Here is a 19955-nt window from a genome sequence, read left to right as displayed (position 1 = left end):
TGTACTAACAAACCAAATGTAAGTAACCTGCTTGCTGTGGATAGTAATAAAATAATAAAATAACAGGTTTCTAATTTTTAATTGTATAAAAGTTAAATTATTTTTAGATCTGAGAAAGTACAAGGTTAAATTCAAATTCAAATTTTATTTGTCACGTACACAGTCATACACAGTACGATATGTAGTGAAATGCTTGGACAACTGCTCGTGACCTAAAGAAAACAAAAAAGGAAAGGCTATGAATAAGATAGGAAATAAATATGAAAAATTAAAAAGGGTAAATTTAACTAGGAAGGAATAAAATATAAATTAAGGTTAAAAATGAAATAACTGTACAACACAAATTAGAATGAAGGGTAAATTTAACTGGGAAGAATAAGATAAAATATATAAATTAAAGTTGAAAATAAAATAACTGTACAACAAAATACACAATACACAATATAGAACTATATAAGAATGTATGAAGAAATCTAAATATAAATAAATATATACACAATAACAGCAGCTACCAGAAGTTACCATTCATTAGCCTCTCTCTGTGGGTTTCTCCAGTTCTTCTGACCTCAGGGTCATTCTTTCAAAGTCGCAAGTCTCTTACTTCCAATTAATCACATATAAATACTTATAAGGAACCTCTTCATGTCACATTTAGGAAGTACTCATCGTAGGTCTGGATACCTCGTACTGCATTCAAGCATGACTGCTGATTTGAAATGATTTTTTTCATTTATTTTTCCATTTTTATTGTCATTTTGTGGCTTAATTAGTGAAGCAGTGACACACTGTCCCTACAGATTTGTGAATTCCTTAACAGAAACATAATTACAGAGGCATCCGTGGTTGAGGAAGCACTTGGGTGCTGATAGTCATCACTTGCATACTGCATGCTTACATGCATACTGAGCCTGAGTCCAAATGAACCAAGTGGGCAATGGCACAGCTCTCTTAACTTTGCCCTGGCTAGTTTTTCCTAATCAGTCAAGTTTGTTTGACACTAGCAAACAAACTTAACTTTGGGAGTCACACAAACTTGGTTTGTGTATGGAATGGAAAGCCCACCCTTAATCTTACTAGGTGAACATCTTTTTTGCAGCATGTAGGGTCAGTGTTGTAAAGGGGCAGATTTTAACCTACTGCATGATTTTTTTCCTCAATATAGTACTTTTAGTACAATATTTAGTTTTATAGTACTTTCCTAAATGAAATAAGTTTTGGTTACTGACCCTAACCAGCAAGTAAAAAAGAGAACAAAAAAGTGAGTTTAAATAAATCTCCTCAGCGAGCAAAAACTCCTAAACAGACTCCCGGCGCGCGCACACACACACACACACACACACACACACACACACACACACACACACACACACACACACACACACACACACACACAGTCTCTTGGCTGACAAACATGTGACTTTCACCTCATCCCTCCAAATTCCAAAAGTGGATTTGTTACTCTTTTATCCTTTTTTTATCCCTCTGTACAGTATATTCACAGAGCACTTTGCAGCCAGGAAGCATATCAAAAGCAGGAAAGGGAGAGTGACTGAAGGGAACATGAAGGAAAACAAGTAAGGTCGCATGTCCCAGGAGGCGGTCCCACCCCGCTGCAGGACAGACATACAGAGAGGGGGGGGGGGGTTATCTCTGAAAACTGGTGCACTCCAATTATGTGAAAATAACAAACATAAAAAAACTGTAATTCTGAAAAATATATTCTCAGGCTGTAAAGTAAAAAAAAATTTCATGGGCTGTGGCTTTTTCCTTAAAAACTTTTGTTCTTGTTCACATATTATTAAAAGCAGACTATAGATACACTATTATTTTTTTTTTTTTTTTTTTTTTGCTTTTTGCCTTTAATGATCACAGCTGAACACACCTACAGTGTGTGTACAATTATGTAATCCTCATTCACATACAGCAATCCATAAACGGTGAAGCAAATCAAAAGATAAGTATGTTCAGTGTGGTTTGAGTCTTGTTAGTTCCTCTTTTGGTTCAAGTTAACATGGTGATTTGGCTTCGGAGAAAACGAAAACTGACTTGGATGTGGACAGACACAGTAGCTGGATTCCAGATGTGAGTAGTTACAGTTTTTTGTCTAGTTGTTGATCTCCTATGGAGTCTGAGAGGCCTGGTAATAACAGACAAACAGGAAGAGCACCATCATAAATGTAGAGATCAAACACACACACACACACACACACACACTTGGCTGTAACTCCAGTCCCGTGGTTCTCACTCCAGCAGTGAGCTCATTAAAATGTGCAAAGCGACCCTTTTCGTCTTCATTCCCTCTCATCTCTCCTCCACCTCGTCCTCTCTCATTTCTTTCCCAAATCTTCATTTTTCCTTCGACACGAACTATCACACACCGACACTCTTCATTAGTTTCACTTGAGATCCACTCACTGATCTGGGGTAAGATCACATTCTCGGCAGGCACAGTTCAAACTACTCCTTCAGTTGTATAACTGCTCAACGTGCACATTGTACACTTTTATATTCTTAGTATGTGTGTATGTGTCTATGAATGTGTGTGTGTTTGGGGGTGGGTGTCGCTGCTTTAATGAATGGTTGCCGGGTAGAACAGGAGGCGTGAGGGAGGAATTTGCTAATTATGAATGGCGCACTTCTCTCTGGTTGTGAACAACACAGTGTGTGTGTGTGTGTGCGTGTGTGTGTGTGTGTGTGTGTGTGTGTGTGTGCGTGCGCGTGTGTGTGTGTGTGTGTGTGTGTGAGAGAGAGAGAGAGGGAGAGAGTCCATGTGTGTGGTTTGGCGTTTGTGAGTGTGTGGTTGTGTGGTAGGCACAAGGCATATGCTCAGATGTATGCCTGATACATCTGAGTATATGCCTTGTGGTTGTTTTAATCAAGGGGTTGCTGATTTGAATCTGCTGACTATCTGGTGAGGAAATTAAATGAACAATACTAATTACCACTGTACTGCTCATGAGCAAGGCATTAGATTGATCAGACGAGAATAGCACCAAATCATTGTTTCATATTAGAACAGAAGGGAACCCACATAACACTGATTTTGTGAAATCAAATGTAGTAGGTAATGCAGATTTAACTGACTGCAAAGGAGGTCTCCACACTCCCTGGTAATTATGGGGTACTCTAGACTAGTTTGTGTGTCAAAGGTTTAAAGCTGCTGAGGCCACTGTGGTGGAAGTGGTGACGTGGATGTCTGCCTTTGAGCAGGAAACAGCAGGAATTTTATTCCTTAAAATATACATTTCACTTTTTAAAAACTCTAACCCAACTTCCCAAAGCTTAACTGCCTCATCATCACCCTAAGCTGTTTTCACACATGAACTTCAGAGGGTATCAGGAGATTAGGTTGGAGACTGTCCAAAGTTCACATTTCTCACATCTAGGAAGCAACAGGAGAGAGTTCATTTAAGTGTACCAGAAGCACTCAGATTTAGATGAGACAGCTGCCTGGATGGAGTGTGCGGGAGGCAGGACACATGCCTTACTCACTGCAAATTCAGTGGACCATCAGTCTGACAAACCATAAACTATCGACTGAGCCAGCTAAACTCTGGGGCATCTAGTGAAACCAGTTTTCACTTCGGGCCACTCATCACTGCATTCAAAGCTCTTCACAGTTGATCTGCATGCAGCTCAAGTCTGTTCAAACATGATCAAACTGACTCCAAAAAGTTTGCTGTACCAACGTTTTTGTGTCTTGCTAACAAATTCTGCACTGCATAAGAACACGCCCGCTTTGAGAGACTGCTGCATGGTCCTGATGAATGTTCAGTTCAACTCTGTTAGACATATCCTGACACGCAGTTCCTTTAGGTAAGGTCTAGAAAAGTTCAGGGCTGTTAAATAACTAATATTTAACAATATTAACTAATATATATTTAACTAATAAGTAATTTCAATCATTTTGTCATGTGGAGTGTGCATAGGTGAGCACCCAAATGCAGGACACAGACAGGCAGAGTGCAAATGAAGAATATTTCTACAATTACAAAATTATGTGTTTTATGTGGTGAAATTAAAGCTAAGTGGAAGTAAAGTTCCAGTAAACGTGTGCATTGGTTGAAAATTTCCTTTTTATTTGGAAATTATAATTCCAGTTTTGGATGAAAATGTTAAAAAGAACATATTAGATTAATGCCCTTCCTCATGCTGTACTCCCCCTGCACATTGCTTTGTAAGCCAGCCTAAGCCCGTATGATAAACAGGAGGAAATCCCATTTGGTTGCTGTTTAATCTGAATTTTCTGCTATATACATTTCACTGGCAGTAGAGATTATGGTCTCTCTAGGTAAGGTATACTATATAAGCCTGACTTCTGTTTAAAAGTCTTTAAATGCGTAGCATTTAAAGCATTGAGAATAAAGCTTTAATCACTTTTCTTGTGCAGGCTTTCCACCTGTAGCGCAGCGGCAACAGATCTGAGCACCTTGTTTGGAAGTTAGCAGTCTCTGCCATCACTTAAATTGACTTAAACTCTGAGGTCAACTTTTTCCACATGGATCTACTGCCTTAAAATAGACTGCTGTTTACAGCTGCAGGTTAGCTACTCATGAAACTGGGTCCCTGCACAGGATACACACACACTCACAAGACACTGCTTTATTTGGATGAAGCCGGGGTGTGCGCGTAGTGTCTACACGAGGCAGATCGGTGTCTTGTGTAAACACTGGCTGGAGGTAAAATAATACAAAGTCTGTGTAGCTGTTCGTGTGTTTGAAAGATGCAGCGCTTTTAACTGCATTACATTACACAGCACACAGCGAGCTGTAACGTAAATATTGATCACAGCTTTGTGATCTATGTTTTTGTGGAACAGAAAAAAGAGGTCTTTGTGGTAAATTTACTAGGAGATTTTATGCTTCACAATAAGATCCTGGTTTGTTTTTCCAGGGGCAACCAGAGATATCGGATCAGCTCTGACCAGGATGTGCATGAGGCATCGCAGCATTGAGGCCAAACTTCGTCAGTTCACCAAGTAAGAAATTATCCTTCAAGCTCCCTTATTTCAAGTAGGAATTTGTTCCCTTCTGTAACTTTTTCCTCTGATCCTAAACTGCAGCCCATCAGGATCTTTCAGAAGTCAGAAAATGCTCAACTATGTGTGTATTTCCAAGTAAAGCTGACTTTGTTTTATGATGGGGCACATGTTTGGTGAGGTTTTCTTGACAGCAATATGGACTCCATTAGGAACATTGGTCTGTCTATCCATATTGAAGTGGCTGTAAATAAATATAGCTATGGCACACAATGCAAACCGCTCTGGAAACCTCACCAGAGTCTGCTTTCAACCATTGTTTGCCTTTATCTTCATTTTTTCTACTTTCTAATGACTTTTCCACAGCAAAAGCTATTACGCTGATGATGATGGTAATGGCGATAATGATCTATGACTGTGGTAATGACGGGGTTTTTGATGAATGATTTATCTTCAAGCTCTTGTGTGGCTTTACATAAAAGATGTACACATGTCGTAATAGTCATGCATTTATCTTAATATTTGAGCATGTGTATCACATGTGTATGCATGTGTGGACATGTTGTGGGAAAATGTCCAGTTACTAAAATTCTGAAGTAAAACAATAGGTGGAGGTGATGTATACATTAACATGTTTTCAGAAATATGTTTTGTACTTTTTGCACTGTTCTGTGGAGATCTGAATATTGCAGGTTTACATTAAACCAGTCATTTGTCACAATGTCACACTTAGGAACTATTTAATGAATCCCTGCTCACTGTCTCTAATACTGCCAGTGCATCTAACTTGCATTCAAATATCTACTTCTTTGTCTCTCCCACAGTGCTTTGATGGAGAGTCTTATCACTCCTCTTCAGGACAAGATTGAGGACTGGAAAAAGACAGCCAACCAGCTGGATAAGGATCACGCCAAAGGTACACAGACATCCCAGATTTGCTTATTCATTCAACTTCAACATCACTAAATTCTAACCCCATATCCTCACCGCTGAAGTAGCTTTAAGTGTACTGCTTATGTACGGCTCTAACAGAAGGGCAAATGTTTGATCAGCTGGGCTGCACCATTGCTATGCTAGCACAGGCTAGCAGTGAACAGAAAAAGCAAACTCTGCACACCATTTTAAAATGAGGTTTCAGCAGCGCTGCATGTGGCGTGTATGCCTACCTTGATCACATTGCAGCTTCTTAGAGCTACGCTCCTCTTTACCTGCTCATCGTCACTCCTTGTAAGCTTGTACCCCAGCAGCTGGAAAAGTAATGCCTGCAGATGTCCTAACTGTCAAACAGCCAAAGAATCATGTCTGAAAATGCCAAGGAAGTATTCTCATCAAGTTATCTGTTCCATTATCTGTCCCACTGCCAGGGTGTCAGATAGTTGACCTAAACTTTGAGGCAAAGCATGTTTTGGGGCTTCTGACGTAGCCGGGACACTTCCTGCTCTGTGCGCTGGTCATTCTTTACAAATGCTTTAAAAAAGACAAAGTCAGTGTTGTTAGGATATCATTGTGCCAAATACATGTTGTCTTTTCCTCATTCCATAAACCATACTACTCAGACTATGATCAGACTGAAACCTGACACCATGAAAATTTTTTCCAAACCAAACTGTATGTTCATATGCAGGAGTAGAACTAGCCTTTGTCAATATAAACAGGATATTTACCTGTTAATATGTGTTTCCGCAGTAAACAGGTAATCTTACTTAAACATTTGCTTCCACATCATTCGGTTCTAAAACTATACCTTTGTATACAACAGTGTCTAAACGGGAGCGGGTACATCTGAAACCAAACATAATAATCAGTGTTTCGCTGACCTCTTGGTGGTTTCGGTTCCTGAAAGTTAATATTGTTTCTATTTGAGTTATTATTGGAAATGCAAGACAGTATGAGTTTGCTCAGCAGCTTTTGCATTCGTTTTTCTAAAACATCTCTCTTTATTCTCTGTCAAGAGTACAAGAGGTCACGTCACGAGATCAAGAAGAAATCATCTGACACCATGAAACTGCAGAAGAAGGCTCGTAAAGGTAACGATCAGCTGTCTAACAGTCAAGCTCAGGCTCATGGTTGTCACTCAGACAGTTCTTGTAAAGTGCTGTTTGTGTGTTTTATGTATTGCAGCTGTAAATATATTTAGATATCCAGTTCATTGTTCCTACTGTTATTTATCTAAACACAACATCGTAAGTGTAAGGCTGCAGTTAATCACAAAAAATGAGCCATTTTGTATCTGACTGGCACTCTTGATAACAGACTACGTGAGCATCATCCAAACAGTAACTTGAGTCGTTATAAGTTTATATTGCCATCTGGTGGCGTTCTGAAAAATTACAGATCTTTTCTCATTTGTCCTGAATCGCTTTACCCAGTGAGGCAGCAGCCAATAATTGTTGGTTTCTTTCTGCTGCTGCTTCCGTTCAGTTGCCAGGCAGATTAATTTACACATGCAAGTTGTCTAAAATATATTTCAAGATAATTATTTATCATTATTGAAATTGTTGTTTTATATTTTATATAAAACATATACCCTTGAATGAGTATATAACACTCATTCAAGGGTTTGTCAGAATTTAAATGTATATTTATGTAGAAAGAGAGGGGGGAAAGCAAAATGCACTTTCAATTTGAAGTATCTTTAAAGTAGCCACATTTTGCTTTGATGAATACTTTGCACGCTCATTACAGTCTCTCAGCCTGCATCATGAGGACAACTTCCAAAATGTTTTCCTACAGCTATGATGGAGCTTTTCCTTCTATATGCACAGTAACTCATGCCTGACTGTGTCAGGTGGGTTTACATTACCATATTGTAGAGGTCAGGTCCTCTGGTGTAGTATTCCACACTCTGGTAGCCTTTACGTAGCCTACAGTTGCATTGCCTCATGGGAAAAATAAGAAAACAAATTGTCGTCCAAAGCACAGGTAACTCTTGGACTTAGTTTCCTGGGGCAGTCTTTGTGAGAGTCCATCATTTTTGTCTTTACAATTATTAAACAGAAAAGCAAGTCAATATGTTAATATGTCATTCCTCTTTACTTAGTTAGGTGGGGTTTGCATTAGCATTTATTACTGCAGTAGTTGGATGAGGCTAGCTGTGTTTGTTGTGCTGTGCTGGCACAAACACAACTAATGGACTGAAACAGAAAAAGAAAAAAGTTAACATTTTACAGGAAACAGCTATTTAATCTTTAAATTCTGTTTAGGGAGAATGGCTTGTAAGCACATTAGTATGTTGGAAACAGAGTAAACAGTATTTGTAAGGCGAAAAATGCGCCCCTATGGAAAGCAAAAAAAAATAAAAAATTGAGAGGTTTGCTGTGAACAAACGCTTAGAATGTTGGTAATGTGATAACAATAATAATAATGATAATGTTGATACTGGTACCTCAAAAAAGTTTGCACCATTTAAATTGGTAAGTTTTTTTTTTTGCTTCAAATCATATATGATCAAAATCAGTGAAAAAAGAAGAAGAATTTAAATTCAGCCTGTCTTCAGAGGTTTCCTGTGAAGCAATAATGTATATTAGAGAGGCTACTATTTAATATAAATTATGAATCTTAGTTTTCAGTTTGTTTCTCACTAAAGATTTCGTTTGTATTGATAAAAAGTCCCGTCATGATCATGTCAGTTTTTTCTAGCCTGATTTCTTTAGGAAGTCCACACCTTCAAAAGCAACCCAGTGACTGTGAATCTGAATGCAAGTTATATGCTTAGAGATGTCATTTTCTCACATAAAACAAGGGTAATATAAGAAATTATCTTAAAACGATAGTCTGATATCTTTGACGGGGGGTTTGTATGAGGCGCTTCACAGTAGTCAGTGCGTTACCTATTGTAGAAGTTATCACACACCTACTGTATGTACTGTAACTGAAAAGTTACCAGTGTAACAGATAAGCAAAGTCCTGCTTTCAAGGGTCAGCAGCAAAATGTGTTTTTTAAAAAAGTACAAAAGCATACCGCGACGTCACACTGCCCTTTCTCCTTAGTCCTCAGTCTGAACTTCTATCCATGCAATGTTTAAAGCCATCAGACATTCTAGTTCACATGACATGAGAGTTCATGTGGCTAAAATACGTTTTGATGCTGATCTCTTCCACACTGGCACAATGTTTCCACAATGTTGCATACCTGGGTGCATCTCCAAAATGAGACAGCTCCACTTTTGAAAACCTAAACTATCCTTTAACAGGACTAGATTAACAGTTAAACTGTGCAATGTCTGTTCCTGTGTCTGATAAGCCCCATCGCAGCTGATGCTTGAGGATATTATTGTTTCTGGATTGAACTTTTGGTTGCAGCTGTGTTATTTTGCTCTAACATTTGGCACTGTGGCTGTCTTGTGATGGCTTCCTTGTACTAACCCTAACAATGAGTTCTGCTATTTCTGCTCTCCCCGCCCCTGTCACTCTCTCTCTGTTTCCTTTCTCTTTCCTTACTTTGCTTCCTTTTTTTCTGTCTCCCCCTCTCACTGCTACGTCTTTCTGTCTCTCCTCCCCTCTGGTATTTCTATAGAGATGCAGGGTAAGTATCAGCCTGCCGCTCGCTGCTCTACCGCATCACATCCTTTTCTTTTTAAATTTCCAGCATTTGCCTGCAGGCAGTGATTATTACTAAATTTGAGGTCATGGAAAAGTTTTGGGGGTATATCAGGAAATTGTCTTTCATAATGAAATAGTCATGTAAGCAGACTTAAGGGGAATAGAGAGAACCTTATCAGGGCTGGATTAACCCACCACAGGGACTCCCATAATAAGCTGTAGGCTTTTGTTTAATTTAACTCGCTCTCGGTGCATAAATTGTTATTAATTAGTTATGAGTTTATGGTAATGTAATTAGCATACAATTATTTTGTCAAGTACACCATATAAGCACATTGCAAGCTGAAATAATAAAGCCTTAAAGCCAAATTTCTATCTGAGGCCCCATTACAACACAGGTGCTTTTAGGCTGGTGCCACTCTAGTTTAAACATGAAACACGTGCTGTGTGTGTCCTGAACTGCATCACTCTCAGTCTGTTTTCTTCATTTTAATCAGCTAAGTCCTCCATTCTAGTCTGTGTGCAGAAAATGTGCAGAAAACAGTTTGCCCAGTGGCCAACGGAAAAACTGACGTTTGTATTTGTGTTGAATTTCCCATATTTTATTCCTCCTTTGGTGCCAGAGAAACCAGACAATGTTCAAAAGTCTGCATGACCAGATTTGAAGATTTAAAGCTTTAAATCAACACAGAAAAAAATGATAAAAAACTTTCATTATCTTCTACAGAGCAGACGTGTTAGGGTCATTGTAGAAGATCATGCATTTTGATGTTGGAAGGTTTCAGTCAGAAAATTTTAATTTGCCTGAAACAACTGATATTGAGATTTTTTTGTGACCGGTGATTCATGAGGTGGGGTAGCAATGTTGTTAAGTGATGTTAATTTATAGGTTAAAATATACTTCTGACTTTTCTGCACAAACATAATTATTTGTAGTCTTTTTACCACAAATTGAATGTCACATTTTGAACCTCAACCTTTCGGATCACCTGAATAGTTACATACTGTGCCCAGTGGGCAATCCAGCCTTGCTTGTAATGGGCATCATTCTACTGAGCCAACAACAACATGACAGTTTATTTATTGCACCTAAATGGTCAACTGGGGTTTAGCTTTTAATTCTCCATTGAAACTAATGAAACTTGTAACCATGACCTTTTTAAAAACTACATGAACTAGCTCCAATGCTTCCTAAACAAGTTTTGCCCCTCGTGACAGATTAGAGCTCAGCGTCTGTAGTTAGCTGTCGTGTAGTGTCACTTTTAACAATGCATGATGTAACTGAACTTCTTCCTTGACTCCTGCATGACTTGTAGCTGTTACTATCAGCTTTGTAGTGACACTGCAGGCTTCAGTCTGACTCTCATGCTACCCCTCCTCGTCTGTTATCTCTGCCATTTTGTTCCTCATTCTGCTCTTACATGCTGTAAAACTACAAAGAAATTTTCATGTCTTGCTTTCCATTTACTGCATTTGATGTATTTTTAGAGATAGCAATCTTTTTTCAGATTACATATGCACTTATATTTAAGCTTTTATTATCAAGGTATTGCAGTATAGTTACAACAGATATGATAACATTACATTTTTAGCAAAACTTTTAGCGAAAAGTTAGGAAACTGACTACTGCACATTAACATTAGAACAAATACAGAGCTAAAATAGCTTAAAAACAAACACATAAACAAGTTGCTGCTTTTTTTGTCTTGGTCAAAATTTTATAATCTGTACTAGCGGTTGGATGAACTCCTGCATTATGAGAGATATCCACATTTAGTTACATTAACACTTTTCCACACCTCCATCTTTCTTTCCTTTTTCATTTTCACCCTCTGATGAAAACCTCTACCTTCCTGTGTCAGTCTCTGCTCTCTCGTTTGATAAACGTCTCTCACCCACTGCTGCGCCTTCTCCCACCCAGGGCGAGGGGACCTGCAGCCACAGCTCGACAGTGCCATGCAGGATGTGACCGACATGTGCCTGCTGATGGAGGAGACTGAGAAGCAGGCAGTGCGCCGTGCCCTGGTGGAGGAGAGGGGTCGCTTCTGCACCTTCATTGGTTTCCTTCAGCCAGTTGTGGTGAGGACACATATGGAGGAAATGTGATAGACTTTAACAGCAGGAGGAAAGATGGACAGATGAGGGCAAGCACTGTCTAAAGTAACTTTTGAAGTGCCGTACAGAGAAGCATGTTCACTGAACAGCTCCACTGATAATTACTGTATTTGAACCCTTATGCCAGAGGCCATTGTTTGATATTGCCCCATTAAAAAAAAAACACATGTATTTAGCTACAAAACTATAAGGCTAAAATGAACAACCTTGGGCTGTACTGATGGGAGACACTTTAAAGAATAGCATCAGTATAACATTTATCTTGCATAAAACCATTAATTAATAAACAATGTAAAGCAAAAACGTGTAAAATGAGTTGTTACTTTGTGTCGTACTGACACGTCAACCACATTATCTTTATAAAGACAAGAAACTAAACTGCTTTGCTTACAGTACCTAATTTACAGTTTAAGTATATCACGAAAAATAATCATACATAAAAGTAACTAGAGCTTTGAGTATAATTAACTGTGTTATGGTTGTTGTGGAAACTGTACACTGAGAATTTTTGGACTTTAGTGTAAAAGAAAAAGTAAAAATGTTTTCTATCTTGTTTTAAGAATGGAGAGATTGCTATGCTGGGCGAGATCACCCATCTCCAGGCCATCATTGATGACCTGACTGTGCTGACAACTGATCCGCACAAACTGCCCCCTGCCAGTGAACAGGTGAAAAGCATACGCAAACATGACATCCAGAATACACAAAGACAGAAACAAATAGAAGACAAACCTCTGACTCCTACACGTTCTCTCAGGTGATTAAAGATCTAAAGGGGTCCGATTACAGCTGGTCCTATCAGACCCCTCCGTCATCCCCAAGCAGCTCTGGCTCACGCAAGAGCAGCATGTGCAGGTACTCACACACAAATACACTCTTATCCATACACACATAGGCAGTGTTCTGAGTATCAGAAAGAGGAGCCATCCTTGATGTTTATATGTCAGTGTGATTGTCAATTGTTTTGTCTACATGTCAGTCTGCCATTACATTCTGTGCAGTCCCCGAAAAACAAGTGTCTATGGGTGATAGAGCCACTCATTTAACCCCAGAAATGTTCCTTCATAATCAGGCTGTGGTGATTCTGCATAACTATTGGACTGATCAAACTGGACCACATATAGCTTTAACATGGCCATTAAAACATGATGACTGCCAAAAACTGACTGAAAAATATTAAAAAGTAAACTTAGCCAGCAAATTAGAAAATGCTGAGTGAAAGGTTGCCTGTTCAGGTAGTTGAAAGGGCATCAGAAAAAAGGATGTTTCTCTTTAAATCCAAATGTCTGTTGAAATGAAAGGTCATTTATACATCTCCAAAAGTTGATTCTGTTCATCTGGACGTAGCGTTTTGTGGGAGAAACGTTTCGTCACTCATCCAAGTGACTTCTTCAGTCTCAGCTGACTGCAGGTTTCAATCTTATAAACAGTACATTTGCATAATGACTGAAACCAGCCCACTGAAGGAACAATGGGCTGGGAGGTCAGTTCCTTAATCTTAATCATGCAAATTCTCATGACCATTGATCAACAACCACTGATCAAAGCCCACTGATCAATGGCCATGAGTACCATTCACAGAGAGTTGGGGAATGGCTGCAATCACAGCATTCTAAGATGGCGAAAGATGTACCCTTAGGCCCCCTCTTCGATTCATAGATGGTCTTTCCCTTTTCACTTAAATGGCCTCCTTGACTCCACGCTCAAACCAGCATTCTTCCCTGTCCAGGATGTTACATCCTCATCATTGAAAGAGTGTCCACTGGCCTGTAGGTGTAAACAGACTGCAGAGTCCTGGCCTGACGAGGTAGCTCTTCTGTGTTGTGCCATCTGCTTCGCCAGAGGTTGTTTGATTTCCCTGATGTATAAATCCTGCCAATCCTCCTGGCACTTAACAGCGTACACTATGTTACTCGGGGGACCCGATCCTTGGGGTGGACCAGTTTTTGGCGCAGCGTGTTTTGGGGTTTAAAAGCCACAGAAACCCGGTGTTAAAAAAAAAAAAAGTGTCTCAACTGTTCTGATACTCCTGACACATATGGGATCACTACAGGTTTTCGCTTATGGAGCGGTTGTCCTTCTCTCCTGGATCGGCTGGAGCTTTCTTTAGGTGCCTTTCCAGCTTTGACAAAAGTCCAGCTGGGATAACCACATTTACTCAGGGCCTTCTTGATGTGCTGTTCTTCTGCCTCCCTGGCTGCTGTGTCTGTGGGGATGGTGTTCGCTCTGTGTTGTAGTGTCCTGATGACACCCAGTTTGTGCTCCAGTGGATGATGAGAGTCAGATGTTCATCCTCCAGTGAGGTCACTCAGATGTTTTAGTCAGTGGTTGTTGATCAATGGTCATGAGAATTTGCATGATTAAGATTAAGGAACTGACCTCCCAGCCCATTGTTCCTTCAGTGGGCTGGTTTCAGTCATTATGCAAATGTACTGTTTATAAGATTGGGGAAACCTGCAGTCAGCTGAGACTGAAGACGTCACTTGGATGAGTGACGAAACGTTTCTCCCACAAAACGCTACGTCCAGATGAACAGAATCAACTTTTGGAGATTTACTTTCCTGGATGATTGAGAATGCATCAAGACGTCATTTATACATCTGATGAAGTTAGTGCTTCAACAAGCTTTTGATGATTGGGTCATCCTCAGCAGAAGCACTGCCTTCAGACAGAACAGCATTATAAATAAATGATAATAAAGAATCTAGGACTTTGGCCTTAAGATAAGTTATGACAGCCTCTCTTTTATAAGCCAAATGCATAAACAAAACTAAATACTTTCAAAAGACTACAAACTGATTTCTATGGTTCTGTGAAGCAAACTGTATGAGTGTCAGTGCATGTGAAGCGGATTCACAGCATTTTGTCTTCAGTGTTTACTGTGTGTATAGATGTGTGTGTGCTGGATCCTTCTAAGTTTACACACCCTCTGTCTACCCCCTCCTGTCCTTTTCTTTCCCACTTTTCCACTCAAAATAACTGCCATTCTGTGTACTCTTTTTCACTTATCTTCTATTACTTGTGTCTTGTTTGTGTGCATTCATGTGATTTGCCCTCTTTCTCTCCTGCTGGATCTTTGCTTACCTGATTTTGTTGCGGGTCTCTACTTTTAACTGTTCCTGGTGTGTGGCTTTACTGCGCATCGCACTGCGGGTTTTCACTGACCTGATGAACCAACGATTTGCTGTAAACTCCTCTTGGTCCTTCAACCCATCATACGAACTTCCAACACTTCCTTTAATTGTCAATCTATCACTTTCTACAACAACCAACCCCACTTCTTCTCTCTGAATTCCACCATTACTTCTCTAATCATGCTGTCTCTCTCTGATACTGCCTTCGCTCTACGCTGGGAATCATCACCTCCACATTCCTCACACCTCCATCGCTCTGCCCCCTCCCTTCTCCTCTACACCTTCCTCCCCCAACAGCAGTGTAAACAGCACCCACAGTAGTGCCTCCCGTTCGTCAGGGGGAGGTGGTAGTGGTGGTGTTGGTGGCGGAGGCTCCTTGCCCCACTCGCCCACCTCATCATCCTCCTCCTCCTGTCGCTACCGCAGCAGCCTGCCGCACCAGCCTCCACCACCGGGGGGCATTGCTGCCCACCGCCTCAGCAGTGTCTCCTCACATGATTCGGGCTTCGTGTCCCAGGATGCCAACATCTACTCCAAGCCACCCTCACCTATGCCCTCAGACATCACTAGTCAGGTACAAATGCCTCATGGACAAATTTACATTATTTATGTGACCCGTTCAGAGTTACTGTGGCTTAAATTGCTGGCTTCCAATGACACACGCACAGCCTGAAAAAGACAATGACACAAAATTTTTGGTCTCTATTTTAAGGACAGCCAGCAGGTAAACTAAACATTTCAGTGTAACTTTAAAATAACAAAGGACAAATATTTGAATAGAATTTAATTACTGGATATCTAATGAAAAATATTAAGTTTCACACATGTGTTTTGGTTCTTGGTCTAAACTCTTATCGGTTTGTGTCACTCTTATTTCTTTCCTGGTGTAGAAATCATCCAGCTCAGCATCATCAGAGGCCTCAGAAACATGCCAGTCAGTCAGTGAATGCAGCTCCCCCACCACTGTAAGTATTCTTATTCATAATATATAACATGGACAGTCTGAAATGCAGCATAAAAAAAATTAAAGCAATAAAAGTGTGGTCCTAAAAAGTTAACAAATAAAGGTCAGTGTGTGTACAAGTAGTCCTTATGAGCCAAAAGCTCAGGCTTCAGACTTTCCTAACACTCTGTTTCTGAGAGCTTCCTCCTCTGTATCATGTCAGAGCGAGAGGATATCACTAATATGCACAGCTGTCATTGTAAACACAGACGACCCATCCTTGTGTGAAAATTAGCTTTAAGCAGTGGCTCCCAAACCTTCTCTGGCATGCTCCAATTAAAGAGCCGAAAAAATGAATAAAAAATTAGATGATTTTTATAGTGTCAAAAGACTCTTGTTTGTTTTTACCCTCAAAAATTATTCTTAGTTATGATTGTTAGACATAACTATTCTTCTGTTAGTTTCACTTGATACTTATTCATACTTATTCATATTCACGCTATGTATGCATGGTGCATACATGTAGTATTGAGTATATAGTGGGTCTATGTCCCAGTAGCGGGGCCCAACTTAAAGAGAGGGGGGCTATAATGATTTGCTTCACATGGAGGATGGAATGCAGGCCCAGTATAAGAGAAACAGGAATTATTGTGAGCTGTGGATCATACAAAATTATTCTAGTTAGCATAATGTGTGTCCTTTAAGATTTTTACACAGTAATCATACAATCATACATCATACTTGTGGTCAGTCTGTGACATCACTGTCGAGAGATTAGTTTTCCCTGACAGTGCTGGTTTATTCTTAAGTTAAACTCTCAGTTTAGGATATATTTACAAATACAGCTTAATGATTGGTGGGGGGGGGGGGGGAAAGATAAATGAATTACTTGAAATTAAAAATTAAGCTCTGCTTCATTTAAGTTTACTTCAAGTTTCCTCATCTTGTCCAAATCAACCAGATTTCCACTGAACACCCGTCAGATTCACACCTATATTATCTGTAGTGTTTTCCAGAGACATCAGGCAAGAACAACAAAATGTAATTTCATATAAGATTGAGCAATTTTTTAAACAGCTGTGATAATTGTGGTAGTATAAAGTCATTGTTGATACAGAATTACAAGGTAGCGCACAACACATGCTGTTTAAAATGAGACGTTACACTCATCAAGGTAGCAGGACGTTCATAAGATTTTCAGGGATTTCCGAGAACAGAAGGAGACTTTGATTTCTGAATGGTAAGTCAAACTTGGTGTAGAGCTGACAGTATTAAATCTCTGGGGCCTTGATGTGTTCTCCAGCAGAGAAAGCTTTGTGGTACCATTAAGCAACATCATATCAAACACCGCCCACTTACTCACAAGAGAATAGTGAGGCAAATGTATTTGAGACACGAGGGTTTGGTTGAATTTATGCATTTTCTCCAATTTAAAAAAATGTTCATTGCAGCAATTAGCATTGGAGAGCTCTGTTTTCATAGGCACATGGGGCAAAGTTGTATCTTCCTCAGCATAAACCACCTACACATTGGTGCCAGTTGCAAAGTTGGCTTTAAGATTTACAGCCATTTGCATCTTCCCCTGCTTACCAACTGAAAATAGGAGCATGTAACGCCGGTCTTCTGTGCTTTTAATTGATGGAGACATACCCAAATAAAGCTCTACAAAATCAGAGACTTGTTTTATTTATGTTTGGGAACTTGTCTCCTCCTCTTCCATAATACATTCTTTAGCCAGTTTGCACACCATTATATAAATCATGCTTGCAAGGCAAAATAAATATTCATTTCTGATCTTAAGCAGCATCTGTCCTCCGTACCAGCTTGCATATACTGCTTCTCTTTCCCTTGACGTGTTCACAACCATCTGTGATCCATCTCTAATTTGACTGATACACATTGTCAAGCTGGACCGTGTGCCCCACTTTCACTGGTTATCTTGACAAGATTTAGCATAAGCATCACGAGGCAGACTTGCAGTCTCTCCTGTGCATTGCATGTATTGGTTATTTCTGGATGTTCTTAATTAAATCATCATGGAATCTGAGGCAGACACACTAGACACATGACACGTTCCATTAAAAACTCACGAGACAATTAAAATTTGCCTGCTCCCCTAAAACTGATCTAAAACCCTTTAGATCAGTTTCATCAGCTCATCTCACTGTATCCACATCCAGCACCTTTGGGAAAATGGTGCAACAGCTCCATGTACATGCAACAAAAGCAGAGTTACTGTGATTTCTACCTGAGCTCCTTTACTTTAAGCCTTTCCTTGATCACTGTACAAATCCCACAAATATGCAGAACTACCCAAGTCTTCTGTGGTACCTGATGCACAAGTGCAACAATTCATCAATCTGAATTTTTGCTACAAATACATCAACATAAACGTGTTAAACATACAGTATCTGACTAAAAATTAGAAGTAGGCTTTGTTGATGTAGAGGCTTAGTCCCACTCTAATCACACTTAACTTGCATATAGAGTCATTTTGATGCATGGCAGCAGTAACTAATTGTGTTTCAAGAGGCCCATTTTGGTTTCAGCTGTATTGTCTATCTGTTTCTTAGAATTTGGTGTGTGTGTGTACACATGTTTGGCTTTTGTTGTCGTGTGTGGCCCAGTAGATGGCTCTCTCTCTCTCTCTCTCTCTCTCTCTCTGTGTATATATATATATATATATATATATATATATATATATATATATATATATATATATATATATATATATATATATATATGTCTGTCTGCCTGTCTCCCGCTCACTCTTGCTTCATGTCTGTGGCTTTTCCATTCTCTGATGACATGACTGTGTCTCTCGTCCCGCAGTTTGGCTCGTCCTTCGCTACCTTCCGCCCCGCTCTTTTTCACTCTGGCTCCACCCGGCCTCTCTCTGTCATTCTTCCTGTTCCTGCGTCCCCACCCTATAACCGCCCCCCTGGATCCAGCTCCTCCTCTCCCACATCAAAGGTTCCTATGTGGAAGGTTTGTTCTCCATTCGCTTCCATTTCTTCAGTTGCACATTTTCTTCTGTTTCTGTTTAACAAGTTAATGCATAGAATTTATTTTCTTTTACTTTTTATCACCTGATTAACTCATTCATAACCACATTGCACTGCTTCATTGCAAGTGTTCATCCCCACTTGCTTTGTGTGCATTTTATTTGGCTTCATCTGCCTCATTGGTTTTACAGTCTGCCAACTGGTAACTGACCAAAACCAAGCAGGGTCAAAGGTCATCAACATATACATGCTCTCTAACACTCGAAAAGGCCTCTGTTCCACACATTCTGACCTGCACACAGTCCTTGATGTACCCATAAAGGCCCCCTCTTTCTGCACTCAGATGAAGGGCATCAAACTGCTGGATAGTGGACAAGTCGTGTGTGCTAATGTTACCACCTACTTCCTGTTTATTAATTCCGCTCACCTCTTCAGGACTGGTCCAAAGCAGGTCAGTATGAGCAGCCTGTGGCTGCAGCGGCAGTCCAGCGAAGAAGGGAACCTCTTGATAGGCTGAGGGAGAGTGAGGCATCACCGGGCTCCCAGGGATATGCTGGGCCATCACATCCTGATGATGGGCAGAGAGCCAGGATGACGCCAGCTAACATCGCTGCCAAGGTAATAGTGAAGTTGATGATACTGAAACATGGGCTGAAGATAGCAATTTGTGTGTACGTCTGTACAAATGCATGAATATGTATAAAGTATGGCCTATAGTACAGGGTGGGCCATTTATATGGATGAAACCGTAATAAAATGGGAATGGTTGGTGATATTAAAGTCCTGTTTTTGGCACATTAGTATATGTGAGGGGGCAAACTCCTCAAGATAGGTGGTGACCATGGTGGCCATTTAGAAGTCGGCCATCTTGGATACAACTTTTGTTTTTTCAATAGGAAGAGGGCCATGTGACACATCAAACTTATTGGTAATGTCACAAGAAAAACAATGGTGTCCTTGGTTTCAATGTAACTTTATTCTTTCATGAGTTATTTACAAGTTTCTGACCACTTATAAAATGTGTTCAATGTGCTGCCCATTGTGTTGGATTGTCAATGCAACCCTCTTCTCCCACTCTTCACACACTGATAGCAACACCGCAGGAGAAATGCCAGCACAGACATCCAGTATCCGTAGTTTCAGGTGCTGCACATCTCGTATCTTCACACCATAGACAATTGCCTTCAGATGACCCCAAAAATAAAAGTCTAAGCGGGTCAGATCGGGAGACCTTGGGG

At 40.1% G+C, this 19955-nt stretch overlaps 1 protein-coding gene across 3 annotated transcripts in view; it reads left to right on the top strand.

Moving 5' to 3' along the window:
• The window catches only part of LOC146582770 (protein MTSS 2-like), a 78458-nt gene that overhangs the window by 46043 nt on the left and 12460 nt on the right, over nucleotides 1-19955 (top strand). The window contains exons 4-13 of one of the 3 annotated variants that reach the window (XM_085288714.1): nucleotides 4894-4978; nucleotides 5803-5894; nucleotides 6931-7005; nucleotides 11442-11599; nucleotides 12196-12303; nucleotides 12393-12490; nucleotides 15196-15343; nucleotides 15660-15734; nucleotides 18545-18700; nucleotides 19153-19335. In XM_085288714.1, coding sequence (XP_085144840.1) covers nucleotides 4894-4978; nucleotides 5803-5894; nucleotides 6931-7005; nucleotides 11442-11599; nucleotides 12196-12303; nucleotides 12393-12490; nucleotides 15196-15343; nucleotides 15660-15734; nucleotides 18545-18700; nucleotides 19153-19335 — 1178 coding nt within the window. Of the gene's footprint in view, nucleotides 1-4893; nucleotides 4979-5802; nucleotides 5895-6930; nucleotides 7006-11441; nucleotides 11600-12195; nucleotides 12304-12392; nucleotides 12491-15066; nucleotides 15344-15659; nucleotides 15735-18544; nucleotides 18701-19152; nucleotides 19336-19955 lie in introns of all 3 variants that reach the window. The other 2 variants (XM_085288629.1, XM_085288805.1) reach the window with 2 other exon arrangements.

This window comes from Mchenga conophoros, linkage group LG1 (assembly GCF_057382185.1).
Source record: "Mchenga conophoros isolate Kocher_MC1m ecotype Shallow Benthic linkage group LG1, M_conophoros_male_GT1.1, whole genome shotgun sequence".
Taxonomy (NCBI): domain Eukaryota; kingdom Metazoa; phylum Chordata; class Actinopteri; order Cichliformes; family Cichlidae; genus Mchenga; species Mchenga conophoros.
Note: the sequence above shows the minus strand (reverse complement) of the source record. Positions and strands in the feature narration are given on the sequence as shown.